Source organism: Anas platyrhynchos, chromosome 1 (assembly GCF_047663525.1).
Source record: "Anas platyrhynchos isolate ZD024472 breed Pekin duck chromosome 1, IASCAAS_PekinDuck_T2T, whole genome shotgun sequence".
In the NCBI taxonomy this organism is placed as follows: domain Eukaryota; kingdom Metazoa; phylum Chordata; class Aves; order Anseriformes; family Anatidae; genus Anas; species Anas platyrhynchos.
Window position 1 is genome coordinate 72,142,553 of NC_092587.1, and position 19,133 is coordinate 72,161,685.

The following is a 19,133-nucleotide window of genomic DNA, read 5'->3' on the forward strand; positions in this document are numbered from 1 at the left end:
ATGAGCTATTTATGCTCGAGAGATTTTGTGGAAGGCTTTGATCTGACCTATTTCCTCTGTAGCTTTGGGGATCTGAACACCTCTGGAGAACAGAAACAAAACATGTTTTTTTATTTTGCCTTTCAGAGTCTAACTGAACAAAACCTGAGGTAGTTTTTAGTAGAGTCCTGATAGCTTTCTTCAAAACCTTTAAGTACACCCAGTGAAGCAAAACTGAATTTTATTCTCTTAAAGTTTTACAAAATGGAAGGCTTTGCCAAGTATAATAGTTTGAAAGTGAATGAGACTGTTAGACTAGCAAGGTTTTCATTAGAGTTCACAACACCAGTACAGCTAAGAGAGGAAACTGTGAAGTGAAAATGCAGTAAAGGTGTTATGTATTGCACTGGGAGTTTGCTGTTCTTGACATCAGAGCTTTAGTAAGCCTTTTCTCTTTGTTGATGGGAAGATTAAACTAGCATGTTATATTTATTTTTTTTAATTAACTTACGTGTTCTTCAGTTATTACATACGTTACATTGGTGCTTTGGGAAGGTGAACAATACTATAGTCATTCTAGATCTCTGAAAAGTTTTGTTGATTATGATTCCAAAATGAGAGACTGCTGGCTCATTGCACACATTCTGGAGAATAACTTGTTTTTATTCTGTCCCCTTCCTCCCAAAATTCTCATTATTCTCATTACTTCTCTGTAGAGAGCAGTTTCTGCACTTATTTAATAATGAATTAAAACAATCTGTTTGCTACAGTCAGAATTCAGAAAATAATGTTACAGCTGGCATTGCAGCCCAGAGTTGTAACACATGCACCTTTTAAGTTTTTTCAAGTTGTTTGGCAGGCTACGGTAATAGTTTCTGATCTCTCTAGTGTATTGCTTGTGTTTATTATTGCTTCAATTTCTTTCTTTTGGAAGGGAGGATATATTTTCCATTCCTACCTTAAAGTGTTCTTCTGTGTGGCATGCGTATTCCACAGCTGACCAGTAAGCTTAATGGTAAACAATGCTGATAGGAGTTTCTTTACCCATAGCTTGTGCACTCCTTCGTGTATATTTGTAAAAGATTTCAGTACCGCTCATATAGTAAATAAACAAAAATATTGTGGACTATCAACAGAATTGCAGGAGTTTGGGGATAGTAATGAGAATGAAGGAAATAGCAATACCAAAACAGTTTACTTTTAGTTAGAGATGAAAAAAAATGAAGGCAGAATGTGTTCTGCTTCGTCCACATGTGTGGTTTTTATTTTTTCTAACTCCAAATCTTCATTTGTCTATCTGGTGTGCTGTTTTAGCTGGATTATGTGGTGACGTGTGCTGTGTGCACACGCTCCGATGGAGGAGACATTCACATTCACAAAAAGAAATCTCAGGTGAGACTAGCCTACGTTTACTGTGGGTAAGAGCATCCAGTATTACGTGATCCTAAAAACTGTATCACTACCAGGACAGCAGTTCCCATGCTGTGTTCTGTCACAGATTCACCCTTGTCAAGCACCTCGAGCCTGCCTGTCAGCTAAATGCACTTTATAGCCCCTCGCAGAAAGCCATAAAGACCTCTCTGTGCTCTCAAGATTTGTGTCATTGCTTACTGCATTTGGGGAGAGTGTGCTGGAGGGAGTATGTCTAAGTGTTAAAAATAACCTGAGGGTAAACCCAAAATTGTACTAGACATGAGTTACAAGAAACCTTCAGAGTTAATCTGTAATGTAGGGATATTAAATGATAGACTACTTACTGATTACTGCTTTTTCTATTGTTTTATGTGATTCTTGTTTTCTCCCTTCAACTGCTCTTTCCTTCCATCACTACACAGAAGGCTTTATTACTTATTTGTGTGCAGTATAGAGTTAATCCAAGTTTTAGCATAGTGGAGGAGACTGAATAATTAAGTATGGGTAGAAATAAGAAATGCTAGAGTTCTTCAGTTTCCAGCAGATCTTGCAACAACTTTTCCTAGCTGGCAAAAATTCTACTTCAAAAGGCTTCTGTTGCATAAACTGTTTATCTCAGGCATTTCCATTCCTTTAGGTCACTCAGCTGCTTGTGTGGCTTTGCCTAAAATAAGCCAATATTTTTTAATCCTTTAATATTGTTTTACCACACTGAACTCAGTTGTTGTTTTGCCTACAAAGAAAACCAGCAATGCTGATTATTTTATTTGTAATTAGTATGTTGAGCACACTATTCCCTTCTGCCATTTCTGTTATGATACCATGTTAGATCACTGACAACAATCCTTTTATTTCTCATTGCTGTTTCTGCTGTGTAAAAGTCCAAATTTCACCCAGAGAACTTCTGCACAGTTCTTTTTAGAAAAAGAAATCTCTAAATATTGCACACCCGTTTGAAAACTAGGAAAATGAGGATAAGAGGCCTGTGCGAAGCATGTGAGCAGTATTCAGAATAAGGAGAAGGTTTTTTGTTCCTCATTTTTAGAGGCTTATGCTGTGAAGCTGCTTACAAATTTTTATTTGTCTCCCCTTTTCTAGGAGAAACCCACATTAGAATTTATCAGTACATACAAATAACATTTCTAGCTGTTATATGAAGAGAGGGAAAAGGCAATTCTAGGTACTGTGGAAAGCATATTTGCATTAAGGCATTTCATTGAAACATGCACCATTGAGGCCATTCATTTTAAATGAACAAAAGCCAACATTTTAAGATCTTTATTACTCTGTTCTTGCTTTAGAAAGCGTATATTACCCTATCCGTACACAACCAGATATTGAATAGGGAGAAATCCTGTGCAGGATTATGACATGCTATACTACTCCAGAGCTGTGACAGAGCTACTGTGCTCATACCAGGAGAGTACCTAGGGCATGAAACCAGTGTAAAAACAGGCTAACTTTCCCCTACATTATTTTTCAGACTATATCAATTTTCTGTTGGCTCAACAATAAGATCTCTACAAACTGTATTTTCCTTTCATGTATGTGACTGGAGATGAGTTTGGGGTGTTTTTTCTGGATTTACGTTGGATGGCATAAGAACAAGGATGCCTGGAAGATGTCCTTGTTTCAGGCAAGCCTGAAACATTGACAAGTCACATTACTTTCTAACGTAATTAAATTAGCCCATGGTGAATGTGTTGAGATTCATCATGTTACTTTAATTCAAAGCTTTGCAAATGGAGGTAGAATCAAAGAAAGCTACTCAGTATGAATTCTTCTCCCTCTTTAACTGTTTAATATTGTTGGAATGATAAAATCTAAAACCTATATATATATATATATATAATTTTCTTTTTCAATATTTTTCTCAGCAAGTGTTTGCATCTCCTAGCAAACACCCAATGGACAGCAAAGGAGAGGAGTCAAAGATCAGCTATCCCAACATATTTTTCATGATTGACAGTTTTGAAGAGGTGAGTTCCTTGCTGCAGCAGGGTTTTGTCCCTGTCTTATGTCCAGAGTGGTTGTTTTCTGGCACCTTTTGAACAAATGTTTTTGGAGGGTTATATTCCATGGGGTTTTATGGGGCAAGTCCATGATGATTTATTTGATATTCCTCATTCTAAATCAGGATTTAGAGCTGGATTTTGGCACACGTTTTTATGATGGGCTGAAGCAAGAGAAGCTGATTGTAAGAGCTGCTTACCCAAACACGACGTGCAGTGGACATTGCCTGGAGTCTGTGGTTTTTGGAAAAGCTGTGATAGAGCCTACATCTCTATTACTTTTCCCCATTTTACATTAAAACCTACATTGGGCCTGAGGAGAATCACGGGAATCTCAGTGTATTTTTTATTTTTACCAGCTGCAGTTTTCCCTGAAGTGTTTTGTCTTCCACTTTGCAGGTTTTCAGTGACATGACTGTAGGAGAAGGAGAAATGGTCTGTGTGGAGCTGGTTGCCAGTGACAAAAGCAACACCTTCCAAGGAGTGATTTTTCAGGGGTCCATCCGCTATGAAGCACTCAAGAAGGTCTATGACAACAGGGTAAGGTGCTTCTGAAAGACAATGTCTTTTGTAACAATGATACTGACTACAGTGTTTCTGTGCTACTGTGAGGCTGTTGGCTTTTTGTCGTGTTAGATATCTGCATCATGACCTATCCTTTTTGGTTTTGAAAGCTGCTCCAAAGTTAGTGCTTTTGGGTGCACCGAGGTTGCAGCTGAGGTTGCTCAGATCAGGTTTCGTTGCTCTTGTGTTTGCCAAAAGGAGTGAAGCTGATGAAGATGCAAGAGTATGACATCAGAATGGATCTGAGTAACAGAATTCCGGGAACCCTTTCATTTTTCTGAAAACTCGTGGATTTTTCTAGTTACTTCAGTGAAAGCATGTTTTACATGGAGATCTTAAACTCTGATAACTATCTTGTTAAATGTAAAATGTGTTTGTGTTTAGTGTGTTCTCAACTTGTGGATATTTCCAAAAGGCCGCTGTAGTTTCACTGCATTGGAAGGAAGCTTTCATTGCTTTCCTATAGAAACATGAAATGCGTTCACTTGTAGCTTCAAATTCAGTACTTAGTCAAGATTATGCATGAGCCAATAACTTCACAAAATATTTACTGTGAAGACAGTGCTGAAGGATTAAAAAAAGAAAAGAATGCCAGTCGCTACCTACTGTGACTGTAAACTCCTTCATTTCCCTTTGTTCCTACCCTCTTCAATAGAGGGCCTGAATAATTACCTTCTCCATTTTTTCACATGTGAGTAGTTTATACTCTTATAGTCGTTTTACCAAAGAACAGGAATATAAAAATTCTGCTTCATATTGTTTAGTTAGATGGAATAGAATTGTTTGTTTAAACACTTGATTATAGCCAAAGGCAAAACTTGAAATCTGATCTGCTTGTATTTTCACTCTTCTTAAGAGAAGAGAAGCAAGCTCTCTGTACTTCTGAAGGTTACTTGATTTCAGTTGTCTGTATTAATTCTTAGTGCAATATAAATTGTTACCTTATAAACAAACCTGGGCCTTTGATGGGATAAACTGCTGAAAGTTGTGATAAACCACTTAAGCTTATACGTAAGTCCTCCTTATTTCACTTGTCAAAACCTCGACTGTTTTCATATTGGTCTGTTCCTTTTTCTAGTTCTCAGTTCAGTTCTCAGTTCAGTTGTGTTCACTGGAAATTGAACCCTTTTCTCTGTTGAGAGGGTTCAAAAGATGTCAGGGTTCTGTGGTGAGCAATGTGATACAGGTTAGTTGTGCATGGGAGCTCTGTCTTTTTGCTTTGGGTTTAACAATGTGACACAAATGTCTGAATTGTACTTGCCACACAGTAATGCTGGAATTGGGCTGTGTGCCTTGCTGGTTTTTGTATGTGTCTGTTACTTTTTGGGCTCAAACAATTGTCCTTGTGTGGGTTGTGTTGAGTTATGTGTGTGCTTTCCTGTGCTTCAGCGTGCCACATTGTGTGGGTCTGAAAAAAGCTTTTGTTTTATCTCAGCTTGTTATTGGATAACTTTGCTTTTTGGATAGCTGAAGGAGTTGATTCTCCTCTGAGCATCTATTTTTGTATCTGTAAAATTGCTTCCCCTTTGGAAATCACTTCAGACTTTGGCTTAAAGTTTCCTAAGAATCAAGATAATGACTATTATCTGCTATGTTTTTGACTTATACTTAGATAACTGCTTTCAGAGAACATTGTTTTATATTTGAAGGTGATATTTTATGTATTTCTCTCCCGTCTTGGTGCATTGTAGGTGAGTGTTGCAGCAAAGATGGCTCAAAAAATGTCTTTTGGCTTCTATAAATATAACAACATGGAGTTTGTCCGAATGAAAGGGCCACAAGGGAAAGGACATGCGGAAATGGCAGTGAGTAGAGTTTCTACTGGTGACACTTCACCATATGGTACAGAAGAGGACTCAAATCCAGATTCCCCAGTGCATGAGAGAGTAAGTAGTAGACAGAAATACTGACTTAAGGTTAAGCATGGATGTTTTGTTTAATTCCAGTGGATGCACTGAAGCTGGCATTCACCCACATCATGGTTCTGAACTTGGTTTTGCTTGTATAGATTTCAGAGCTATTCAATATATGCAGATGGATTTTTGTCGCAGTTTCCATTGATCAAATAATGAGTACAGAGATGAGAGCATGATTCATACTTCTGGAGGAGTGTTTTGTTGAAACAACGGTGATGTTGATGCCAACGAAAATTATGGTTCTGCCTATTTTTATGAAAATTAATAGATCCCATTTCTGTACAAGATGGGTTTTACCTAGAAATGGGGAATTTGTATGTGGTGTAGGTTGCTAACTAAACTTCACAGATTTTGAGGAGTGAATACCAGCAGTGCAAAGCCTGTATAATATTAAAGCAAAGACTGTGGATCAAGATGTACGACCATATTTATGCTTATGCTTAATGTTAATACAAGTGCAGTAAAATACCAAGAGTCTGTCCAAAGATCCTGATTTGGCCCTTTTTCAGTTTTGAGCATTGATTTCAGTTAAAGAATTTTACCTAGTTAATGGGAATTAGGCAGTGTGTCTTTAAAATACCTATACAGATGTGTCCTGACTCAGGCAGAGTGATTACTGATTCCAGCCTGGTTTCCTGTGTAACATCAGTAACCTGTGGAGTTTAAAGGCCAGCATGTCTGCTTCCAGTGGTGTCCATGGAAGTCATGGGATTTCTCTTTCTGGCTTCCTAAAAGGTGAAATGAGCTGTCTGCACAGAGCTCATTAACTCTGTGCAAGCTCTGTGCTGTAGAGGTACAGCCTGAAGAAACCAGGCCTGGAGGGACTTCCTGAGATTTTGACTCCAAGACTTCCAGTGCCTCTGTTTGATAATGTATTATCATTGCTCTTTGCTAATGGCTTTAATGGTGATTTGTCTGTGTCTGGTTTTCCCTGCAGGTGTGATATGAAATGGCTACAGAATTAAAAATAAATTGAGACAAGCATAGGTTAGAGATCAAGTGCACTCAAGAGAGGATCAGTTGGGTGGTAGAATGCTTCTGTTTTTTTTATGTTAATGATAGAGGGATGACATAGCGGGTTTCTGCAGTGCAACATCAGCTTGGCTTGGCTGTCATCCTCACTCACACATCACCTCCCTCCTTATTTGTAAGGACAGATATGAGCAGTGATCTCATCTCAGGAAGCATTATGGGATCATTAAATTAACGGTGTGGAAAAGTAAGAATGAGATAAAAGTTGATCACCTCTGTTAGCCTAGTAGTTATCCTTTTTTTTAATTTGAAAGGAAACGGTTAAAATATTACGAGCAATTACTGAAATTGAAATTGTTTCTGAAGTAGGTATGGCTGACTATAATTGTGGTTTACCCAACAGCAACTGCTGCTCTGAAGGAACGGTGTCTCTGTAGTTCTGTGACTAACCTGCATTTCACCATAGACAATTGTATCCCTATATTTGTCATCACTTGCTGTAACCAAATCATCACTGGCCTTTCAGCTTGCTTTTGTCCGTCCTATAGAGAAATAATATACATAGAGTTGCTCATTGACTTGTCTTTTGCATCAGCATCTTGAGTTATTGTCTTGTGACCCTGCTTCACAGACACAGTGATCTCATGTGGCATCTGTTTAACAAGGCAAACAGCTACCTAATCTTTACCAAAGAAATGAAGATGCACGGTTTTGTGTCCAATACAGTACATTCTTAGCCTATTAAGTCTTCTGAATTTCAACATATAAAAATAATACTGACATTCTTGGTGCCTAAATAAATTATTAATCTGCATTTTTATTCCTTTGTAACTATAAATCCCTTTGAAAAGTGATCACATGACAGCTCTAGAGTTCTTTTCATTATTTACATAATAGTTGAGGGTTCTGATGCACCAAAATACTTTCATCTTGATGAATGTCTTGAGATGACTGTGCAGTTGACACAGTCAGTTTATCAGACCACTCTGATAAAACTTGCAGCGGGGCACCAGTCGTGATTCTGATTTTCACATGTGATAACCTTATGGTGCATATCTGAAACTGTTTATTTCCTACAAGAAGCACAGAACTTCTTAAACAAAACTTTCCCTAGCATTTCCTTTATTTTTCCTTTCAGGTCACTTCTTTCAGCACACCACCAACACCAGAACGCAACAATCGCCCATCCTTTTTCTCCCCATCCCTCAAGAGAAAAGTGCCCCGAAATCGAATTGCTGAGATGAAAAAATCCCATTCAGCAAATGACAGTGAGGAGTTCTTCAGAGATGATGATGGTGGAGGTGAGAGAAATAACACCAGCTAAGCAGACTTCCAGAGTGGAGGGGGAACACATTTGTGGAAAGGGAAAATCCAGTGCTGGATTTTCCAAAAGGTTTACAGTGTGAAAAATCTAGCTCCACAGAAACTTCTCTGATGGTGTGTCTCAACCAGTCCATCTCTGGTGCCACTCTGAAACTGGGGTTATTTTTTCAAAGCATCCCTCTGAAAGCTGGAGACCAGCATGCCTCCATGTTTAGTTACGAAAAGGCTAGAGCTTGGGTCATTTACTATGCAGTGTAGTGAGAAGAACTGCTTTCCCAGATGGAATCTTCTGTCTTTGATGTATTTCTACTGGAGGCTGTGCAGGATAGAATGGAGTTCTAAGCATTCATCCAGAAGCCCTCATTGGTGGTGGTAGTGTCTACTCAGTAGTTTCGCAATATCAGATCCTAGCATACTTAGCCATAATTAAGAACATCCTTTTATTTTCCATTTTCTTTTATTTATGTGAGTGAACAAATTCCAGGTTTTCCAAATGTTTTATAGCATACATATAATATAATATACATATAAAATACTGAGAAGTGTGGTTTTATTTATGGTTATAAATGTTTTGACTTTATTGTTCCTGGACCTTATTTAAAAAATAATATTATTTTAATATATATATTAATAGCTTACACTAGGAAGTTTAATTTATTCAAGAATGAGCTTTCTAAAAGGGGAAGTATCTAAATTCAATATGACTGCAAATTAGAGAAATCTGAGTGTCCTACCAGTATTTGCTCAGGAGCTGTAGTAATGAAATTCTTTTTTTTTTTTTTTTTTCTCAGCTGACAAAAAGATGGGCTTTTTGTAGAAGTAGGGAAATGCTGGTGTATATTGGCCTTGTGGTTGGAGAGTAACTGGCTTGTCTGAAGGTCGGCAGTGTCCTTGGTCTGGCCAGTGCTGCTGCAGACCTGACCCCAGTGCAGACAGAGCTGTTGTGGACAGCAACAGTCTATTAGGCTTTGCTCGCTTTTGCTGTGGACATGCATGACACAGCAGGAGAATTATGCTTATTCCAGCTACCAGAGTCAAGTCCTTCTGACCTGATCACCGCAGTGCTCTTGACATAGTGGTGAAGTGTGGAAACCGGGAATAGACTGTTTGGCCATACATACTTACAGGAAAGGAAGGAAAACAAGTGTTGTTTTTTTTTTTTGTTTGTTTGTTTTTTTCCCTCCATATAGTATGTACGTTACCAGAGTAGCTGCCACTTTTTTCCTCAGGACTTACTTTTAAACAAATGACTCCCAGAGCTTGGATTGCTCTGGTCCAGAATTATCTTCACTTCAGCATCTGCTTTAAGCACTGTGAGGCTGGACTGAGTTTTACAGAGGAATGGAGAGAAAGCCTAGAAACACTCAACAGATGTAACATATGCATTCATGTCTGCAGCTATAAATATCTCCTCTAGTTTAGAGTAGATTCAGTGTCCTTTTGGTTTAAAATACATTTTGGATCTCTAAACTAATTTCATGAAGAATAAATAACATGGCAGAATAATCCCAGGTTTGGTTGGAGGAATGCATGGAGATTTGCAGTGAACTTCCTTATTAATACTGACTCTTCCTGTGTCTTGTTAGATATTAATCTTCTTCATAGGATAGATTTTTCCTTCTGTTATACATTTCTGCATGAGTAACTACTTAATTGTAGGGATGTTATTTTGTATATAAGGGAAGGCTGGGTTAAGATTTTGCTTGTGCAAGTGCTTCATTTCCTTTCCTGGCTGGTTGATAGTAGATGATGATTTGATTTACTACGACTGCCAGTTGTTGATATAACTCATCAGTTTCAATGTAAATGGTGAATTCAGTACTGGGCATGATCTGACTGATTTAAAAAATAATAGTAGTAATAAGCGACCTGTGTGCAATTTTTCTCTAGAAAATTAATAGATGGCTTTCCATTTTATATATATATATATTATTTTCAGAAGCTTTCGTTGAATCTTTCAGTAAAATGCAGAAAGTACAATCATTTTAAACATGCTGTCTTTTACCCTTACAGATCTACACAGTGCAACAAATCTGAGGTCACGGTCCTTATCTGGAACAGGACGGTCTCTGGTGGGCTCGTGGCTGAAGCTGAACAGAACAGATGAAAATTTTCTACTCTATGCACACTTAACTTACATCACTTTGCCATTGCATCGAATTTTAACAGGTGGATTTTAATGTCCGTTACCCATAAACAGAGTCATTTGGTTCCCAGGCAGCCTTCAATGTTGTGGGATTTTGCTATTAAGATAGAGGAACAAGCCTTTCTCTGAAAGCAAACATGACTTCAAACCTTATTTGCTGACTGTAGTAGCAAATCAGTTTGAGCAAGTGGAATGATGTCTAACTGTTCTCTGGCTTTGGGCTAATTTTGGTTGGTGAGAGTTCAAACAAGCTGGTAGGTTTTGTTTCTGGAAGAGTGTTAGTGGCTTTAATACTGGAATATAAAGTTCATCCATCTCCTGAGTGGAGGGCAACTCATTGTGAGCCTGCCCACTGACAGCAATAGTTGTAGCAGAGACCTGTGACTGAAGAGGGTTATGTGTTTTTTTTTTATGCAGTTTTGGATTTGGAATGATCTCCTTTGCCAATTTTGAGTCCTAGATTTATTATCCACATGAATTGCTTGGATTGATCAAAGTGCTCACACTGATAGCTATAAATCTCTCAGGTGCCCAATTTCTTTAATCAAGCTAAGTAGTGGTTATGTCACACCAGGAGCAATCAGTCCCATGTTGTTGTCTAGGTATGCCAGTTACTACATTGATGATGGCCAACTCTGCATTTGTTCAGCTGGGCTACAATATCACAATAAATTACATCTTACAGCAGGCAAGTACTGAAGTATCAAATATGACATCCATGTAACCCTTGTCTGCCTGCAAATATAGGTGGGCTAGTTTGAACAGATGCCTGCATCAGCAGGAATGCTAGCCTTTCAATGGTATAGTTCATGGTATGAGGTAGTTCATGGGACTCTGAGATACCTAGGAAAATTGGGAAAGAAGTAGTGGTTTCTCTTCTCTGTCTAAATACAGTGGCGGTTTCTTTCGTATAGCCATTACTAGTGTTACTGTGGAAAGTGAGGTCCTGAAATGCATTCCCTCTGAAAATACATATTGATTGTCTCAGGTACAAAGAAAGTTTGGTCTAAGTGCATGATAGTATCTCAGGCAAAGCTGTTGCTCAGCTCCAAATTCTATACTGGAATAAAGTTGTCATCACATGGAATAAAGTTATGATCGCAGAGCAATTTTTAAAGTCCTGTCTCTAACCTTTGAAGATCCTTTTAATTTACCTAAGAACTTAATCTTTTTTCTTTTCATCTACCAGATCAGATGACTTATGAATAGCTTTGTCTGGATTGTGGACTTCTGATCAGCGCCAGCTTTTTCTTGTCTGGGTCTGAAAAGAGAACTCAGTGGTTATTTCCAGATTGTTCCCAAAAAGTAGCTAACAGGACAGGAATTGAGAAATCTGTTGTTAAACAGATTAATCTACTGCTAAAAGAGATAGGAAGATAGCATGGGTGTGTTCTTCATGTCATTAGTTGTACTGTGCTAGTGTAACAGTAATAGCTACTGTCTTGTCCTCCTTTTCAGGCTGCGATCTCAGACCGTGTTGCAAAAGTAGGCTGACTCCTTCCCTACAGATAAGGAAAACTGTAGCTGATAAGATGCAAAAACATACTTAGCAGAGAGATGTTTCTACACCATTTGGCCTTTCACTCTATGTAGAAATTGATTTCAGTTTAGAAGAAATTACAAATTCCAGTCAGAATTGATCCTCTATAATTAAGGGTGGATTTTGAACAAAGTTCCAACAAAATATACAATTACTCCTTACAACAATTACGTTGATACCATTACAGCTGGTTAGCTAGAGCTCACCACAGGCATTTTTGAGTTCACAAAAGATACATTGTTCCTGCTGGCATTTAATACTTGCTCAAGTGGGTAGCATAAATGCCTCCATGCTCAAATATTTGCTTTTAGCTTGAATGCACTTTCTTAGACTTAATTTGTTTAACATACAATTGCAGGAGTCAGTGTATTTATTGAGACACAATGAAAAGAGACATAAAATGTCTGGGCTGTAAGGCAGAATTTTAATCTGCAGTTTTTTCATTATCTGCTTTAGCTTGGTGCTTCGGATAGAGCCCATTTCCAGTGCCTTTTATTAATGCATTAATTATTATTATTATTATTATTATTATTATTATTATTATTATTATTATTATTATTATTATTAATGCATTTGTGCCAGTGGCAGCTTTCCAGCAGAAAGGAGCATTACACATGGGGCAGGATGCAGTGGGAAAGACATTCATCTCCTTTGAGTAGTTTAGGCAAGTCTGTACTACAAAATTAAAATGCTAGGGATAGTGATCAAAATATTCAAAAATATCTGGAGTTTGTACATATTGAGAAGACTTCCTCTGCTCTGAGTTTTGTCTTTCTCCATGCTAAATGACGCAGGTCTAAGCCTTTCCTTGCATGTCAGATGGTCCAATCCTTTTTAATCATCTTTATGGCCCTTCACTGGATTCACTCTGCTATGTTTCATTCTTTACAAACATGTCTAGAACCCTCTGAAGGTGTGGATCAATTTTTACTCAGGTCATGCCCTTTGTGTGCAGCTATGTGTGACCTGCTGTTAATTAAGCATATACTCCCTTTTCCGACATTCTTTATTCTCTGTGTAGCCTGGAAAAAGACCTAGCAGCCCAGTTTCCAGATACTTCTGCAGACTGCTGTGCCAGTGCGCTAGTTTTATTATGCACATTTGGAAAGATGCCCATTATGATAGCTATCTTGCAGGTTCATATTCTGTCACATTTGGGTAATATGGGGCTGAGGAGCTAACAAAACGAATGTTCTTATTGCAGCCTTTTGAGTGCAGAAATGTAGGCTTCAGGCTATAAAATAGATGAAACTGTTGAATTGTTTGTGCCAACATCTTCTGAGCCAAAAACCTCTGTAAGGGACTTGGGGATGATTCCTTTCGGGAAGGAAAAAAACCTTTGGCATAATGTTTCTTACACTTGTTTCTCTGAAGATTGCCACCATCCCCATGCCTGACTCATGTTGTTTCATGCCACTATTAATGACACTTAAATCAGCTCTCATTTCTATATGATGGTTATACTTGCAGTTTACCATCCTTCAACTAGGATGCACCTTGGGAGGGATTAGAATAGATTTCATTAATAGGCAAAGTCTCATTGCTATTTGTAATTTAAATTCCTTTAGTGTTGTAACCAGGGGTCTATGCAGCAGTCTAGAAATGAATCTTCAGTTCTTACTTCCTTGTGCAGTGGCTACTTTCAGGAACCTCCTAAATTTGCTGTTTCTTTTTTGTTTCTTTCCCTTCCCCAGATATCCTGGAAGTGCGTCAGAAACCAATTCTGATGATATAGCAGAGTGGGCACAGCCTTGGAGCCTTGTTGCCAAGTGCCTAACCACAGTGGTTTTCTGTGCTAACACTACCATCTAGTGTCAGGAACATAAACCTCCACTGGAAAAAGGGAAGTCAAAGAATACCAGCCGATCAAAAGTGCCTCTTTCTTCCTTCCTCTGCTGTCATACGCCGTATGCACATTTGCAGTACATCACTTGAGTGTTTCCGATTGGAAGTGGACTTTCAGCAAGATAAAACAAGAAGGGGCTGCGTTTAAAAGGAGTCAATGCTTTATGAACAGTTTATTACTGTGTTTACTTTATAACTAAGAAACCAACAATATGGACAGAATGTGTTAAACTTTATATTCTTTGAGAGAAACAATTTGAGAATTTCATAATGATGTGCTAATGAACGTTGTTCCATAGACTCTCGCCCATACTCTCCTTGTTGGATTGACTTAATTTGTGTGAGTGCGTCTGTGCGTGTTGGGATTGAAGGGATGAGAAAATTTCCTGCTGAAGGAGGAAAAGGAAAATGATACCATAAAGATATATTGCCATTTGGATATGTGCAGTCGGATAGGTCCGAGCTTAAAAAGAGGCTTAAGATGTTCCCATTTGTTCATGTGTCAGTGTTAGGACAGGAGAACTCTGCTGACAAATTTCTGTATCTACCAAAGAACAGCAACATTTTCATCCTCAAGACCTGGCAAAGAAACTGAGCCAGTGAAAAGAAGGCTAAAATGTGCTGCTATACTAAAGCTGAGGTTAATATCCACTACTAATGCTGCTTATCTCTGTTAGTTGATTCAGTTTTAGTTTGAGGCTGAAATGGAAAAATAGGAGGCCACAAATGGACTCCAAAAACTGAAAACCTTACCAATAACCAACACGCTCCTGCACACACTGGACCAAAGTAGGTAAAGTTGTCCTTACTGATAGTGTTCAAGGCCAAGGAGGGCATAAGAGCTGATTAATGTCTTGGCAGCTTTCCCAGATTCATCTTTTCCTGTTGTTTTGCTGTACTGTTACATGCTGAAGCACAACAAGTTTTCTTTTGAGACAAATGTTTTAAATGTAATTCTGCTCTGAAAAGTGACTAAAAATAGCATTAGTGGGAGGTTTTAAATTTGTGTTTTGGGAGGTCTCAGGAAAAAAAAGCCTTATGTTTACAGGTAAAATGCCGCTTTCTCAAAACAGAAAAAGTTTGCACTCCTTGACACGTGAAATCTAAATGATAAAATACTGAGACTACTGCAGTTTGATTCACTGCTTCGATGTGAGAGCTAGTCATACTTCACATTATTTACAGCCACCTAACAGGCATAGCAAAGGGTGGGGTAGCTTGTCACTTATGGCAAGTGACACTGATACACGCACAAAGAAATCTATGAAGAGTAAAGGTGTCTTTTTTTGTCACTATTCAGAGTCTGAGCACCTAAACTCTCTAATGCTGGTGCCACACTTACATGTGCTCTGAGCCTGGACCTTTGTCTCCCTCACACCCAGGCCTTCCTAAAGTACTTTGTTACTTTCTCAGTAGCCTCTGATGACTTAACCTCTCAAATAGGACTCTGCCTTTTTTCCTCAGGTCATGTTCCATGGGAGTAGCTCCACTTCAGTGTTAAAGGTAGACTAACTTTATCATTCAGCCCTACATGATGAATCCAGTATAGTAAGGAGGTCTTTTTTGTTTGTTTGTTTTTGAGGCTAGCCCTGGAAGTAGTCACCATAGTCCAGAGTGACGGCATTTCTAATACTGGCAGCATGACTGCATAACAGGGACAGCTGACCAGTAGTTAGTTTATTTCATATGTTTTGCAACAGCATTACAAAAAAGTTCACATGGTCATTGCCAGCACAGCCACTTCTCATGTTGCAGACTTTGAGTCTCGTTCCATGGGAGTGTGTGCTTGTGTGTGTGTGAGGGTGTTCACGCTGTCTAACCTGAGGCATGCAACTCAGGTGCCTAGGTTTCCTACCTAATCCCAGGGAGAGAGACTGACTCCTAAATGAGCAGCTGAAAAGCTCTCTCTAGGAACTTCAAAGGCAGTCCAGGTGCTTACCTGAGGTCCCTGGGTAGTGTGCCTAGTGCCAGACAGCACAAAGATTCTCCTTCCCAATGTCCATGGCAACAGTTAAACCACTCTTCAACTAGAACACCAGTCCTACTCTGAAGCCTCTGAAGATGTTTTATTTTTTCTATGTTTTCATATTGGGGTGGGCAAAGCAGTGCTGTTTTCCTTCAAATATTCATCAGGGATGGAAGGGAGAGAGATCTAATATTTGTCGTACTAGTGGCAATTGATACCTTTTAGTCAAACAGAGAAATAGCAGACATGGAAACGAAGCAGATCCAGATCGGAACCTGAGTCATGGGTGCCTGAGTACTGCCTAGTTGACAGTAATTTTTAATGCTTTTCTGACATTGGTATATTAAATTTAGGTAGCTTAATTTCATGCATTCTGAAAGACTGGAACAGATCTTACATAAGATTTCAGAGGAAATGACAAATGAAGAAAGATTCTAAAGTAGTACAGTAGTAGAAAGGCAATGTTACAGAAAAGACAGCACAGATCCCTTGTCTATTATATGAGAAATATTGTCTGCTTTGTTATATGTACACAGATGAGTTCTGATGTCTGGTTTTTGAAGGGATGAATATAAAATTCCTATAAAAAAAAAGCTAATTGGTTTATTTTATCCTGCTAGCAGGTATGCTATATCTGTATTGAAGACAACTTTTTTAGTAGAAAAGGGCTACAGGTATGCCCAAATGGACATCCATAGAAAATGGAGATGAAAAAGTCTACTGAATGTCAATAGTGCTTTTTAGAAACAAGTTAGATGTACAAGATTCTCAACTATTTCCTCTCTAAACAACTGATGTGCAGTTCCTATGTGTCGCACATGTTTTCTTAGCTTGTTATCAGGTAGGAGGGAAAAAATGCATATTTTGTTTTGCTTTTAAACCCTTATAATTTATTGTCCTCATACAGACAGATTAACAGAGAAGGTGATCCAAGTTTTGCCTGGGTCAAGGATGCACGGCTGGTTCCTTAACTTGCAATTGCACTATACTAAAAAAAGAAAAGGGAATGTTAGATAGAAACCTCTCACACTTTTAATTTGGAGGGGGTTTTAATTCTGTAGCTCCAAAGCAGTAAACCATTAGATTTGAGCCTCTGTTGACCATTTACGTTGCTGAGGAATGAACTGGAGTGCAGGAAAGTGCAGCTGTCCACATCCTGGCTGTTGGAGTGCAGTGGTTTTCATTTCATTTCATATTGATGTTGATACTTGACATCAGCTCTGTATGAGAAAGCAGCACAGTTAACAGATTCGGGAAGCTTTGCAGAACCTTTTTATTTATTTACAGAATCCCACCATACCTCATTCCGAGTTAACTTCTTCCCTCGCTCTACCCATTTGCTCCCTCTGGAGACCTGGGGATTATCACTTCAACTCTTCACCGATGATATATGTTGACAGATGTCAAATGCAAGACTGTAAATTTTTTCACCCTACGCAGGTTTTTCTTTGTTATCAATTTAGCAAGTAGAAAGCCTTCGGTTTTTAAAGAAAGCTCTTAAATCACTTATTTTGTATTAGCGTATTATTGCTTTGCCTTAGAGACCACAGCATATGTGAAATCATGTTCTTATTGCCAGCCAGTGCAGGACGGGTTCCAAGTCTTCTTTTAAAAGAAGCCTTTTTAAAAAATGTAACAAATCTTTCAGCTGTCTTGGCTAATGCAGGCAGCTGAAAATCCCAGTTTGTGTGGGTTCATGTTCCTTCTCTTTTTGTTCTCCCAGTCCTCATTGTTTATAAGGCTTGAGCATGTTAGGGATGTGGATCACTTGGTTTTGCATTTCTCATCACAGTCGGTGTGGTTGGTTTCCTAAAAAGAGAGTTGTTTGCAAGGATGAGTTTTCACAGTAAAATGGTTTGCGCAAAGTATGTTATCTTACCATGTTTTAATTTAAATAGTCAGGTCCTTGGCTCTGCAAACACACTTTTCTGGCAGATCCTCATGCACAGAATCCCATTCTAGTCACAGAGGTCGGACATGGAGACCACATAAATAGTCTGCACTTTAAGATTGTTGAACTGCTGCTTGCCAATCATGTGTTTGTTTTTTTTTTTTCACTTTCCAGATGATTACTTGTCCTGTATTTTGCAGTCTAAAGATTCCCCGTATTAAAGGTAGATATAAGACACAGTCTTCAAAAGTGCCTAGGTCCTGTTGTTAATCCAATGGGGTTTAAGAACGTTTTTTTTTTTTTTTAATTTAGGAAGTTAGTACTCTTAAATTCTGTGTGGTGAGTAGCAGTGTCAAGAAATCACAAGTTATAGTTCTTGGAAGAACTGGCCATCTCCTACAGACTCACACTTCATGTTAGGTTCTCATGGTCCCAAAGATTATGACTGAAAGCTCTAGAAATTGGATTTCTTCTGGTCACAGCAGTCAGTTATCTGCCAATGCCTTATCTTGTTTTTTGAGGTGTGACTGAAAGTGTGTGGTGTTGGTATATAGAAATTCTGTGTCAAAAATTGGTGCAGCAGAATCCAGTAAAAGGCATTGTTAAATAAGTAGCTTTTACATCAAACCTTAAATGAAACAGTATTTTACACCAGAATGTAGCTGTTTGGACCTTTGATAGAAATAATACAAGACTGCAAGCAGGTTACAATGTTGAATGTGTAAATATATAAATACTTTCAACCTAATTTCATCAAACTAACACTTGTTGCATGGTTTGTTTTTTTGCCTCATTGATGATTAGTGTTGATAAAACGATGATGGGTTGGAAATGATGCTGACACTGTACTGAGCCCTTTGAACAAAGAGCAAGGAGAACCTTTGTGCACCAAAAATGGAGTTGATTTTGCATATGGCAGCAGTGAAGAAAGCGTTGGACCCTGCAGCCAATAAACAGACCTCTTAAACGACCATGAATTTTGTTAGCAGTTTTTACTCTCTACTGTGCCTGGTGGGATTTGAGTTTGAATGTATTCTTTACTGGTGGCAAGCACGAACAGTGGAATAACACTCTGTGGTACTCATAATAAGCATTGCCAAATAGACACTCATGAGAAAAAGTAGTCTGTTTACTCTTTTCTTTTTTTTTTTTCCGCTTGGGCAAAACTTAACTTTCTGACTGCTTGCTGAATCTTTCAATGAACAGCCTCGGGCAACTTCACATTGTATATATAATAGGGGAAGAAGGTAAAAGTCAGTGTACTTCTGAATTTGTTTTAAAAGGCTTTTTGATGTTCCCATTAGGTGCTGGCATTAAAAAAAAAAAAAGTCCTTCTAAACAGGTGTGTTTTCTTTCAAATTAAGTTATATAACCATTAGTATTTAGGTTTGTGTAGAGTGGAATATTGAGACTGTTGGCTGTAATTATTTCTTCATGGTAAATTCAGGAAAAAACTTCAATATGGATTTGTATAGTATTGTTAAATTTTGATTACTTTTTAGCACTTCCATGTTTATACTACCATAACTTGTACTTATCAACATTGAATCAGTTTTGGTTTAAAGA

The 19,133-nt window shown here is 38.3% G+C and overlaps 1 protein-coding gene across 6 annotated transcripts in view; it reads left to right on the forward strand.

The window, feature by feature from the left end:
- The window catches only part of KIAA0930 (KIAA0930 ortholog), a 75,146-nt gene extending 56,608 nt beyond the window's left edge, over positions 1–18,538 (forward strand). For 5 of the 6 annotated variants that reach the window (XM_072041358.1, XM_072041353.1, XM_072041369.1 and 2 more), the window contains 8 exons: positions 1,294–1,371; positions 3,270–3,371; positions 3,804–3,944; positions 5,047–5,154; positions 5,660–5,854; positions 7,995–8,157; positions 10,193–10,348; positions 13,560–18,538. In XM_072041358.1, the coding sequence (XP_071897459.1) occupies positions 1,294–1,371; positions 3,270–3,371; positions 3,804–3,944; positions 5,047–5,154; positions 5,660–5,854; positions 7,995–8,157; positions 10,193–10,348; positions 13,560–13,600 (984 nt within the window). In that variant the 3' untranslated portion in view covers positions 13,601–18,538. The remainder of the gene's footprint in view (positions 1–1,293; positions 1,372–3,269; positions 3,372–3,803; positions 3,945–5,046; positions 5,155–5,659; positions 5,855–7,994; positions 8,158–10,192; positions 10,349–13,559) is intronic. The other variant, XM_027451162.3, reaches the window with a different exon arrangement.
- The last annotated feature ends 595 nt before the right edge of the window (positions 18,539–19,133 follow it).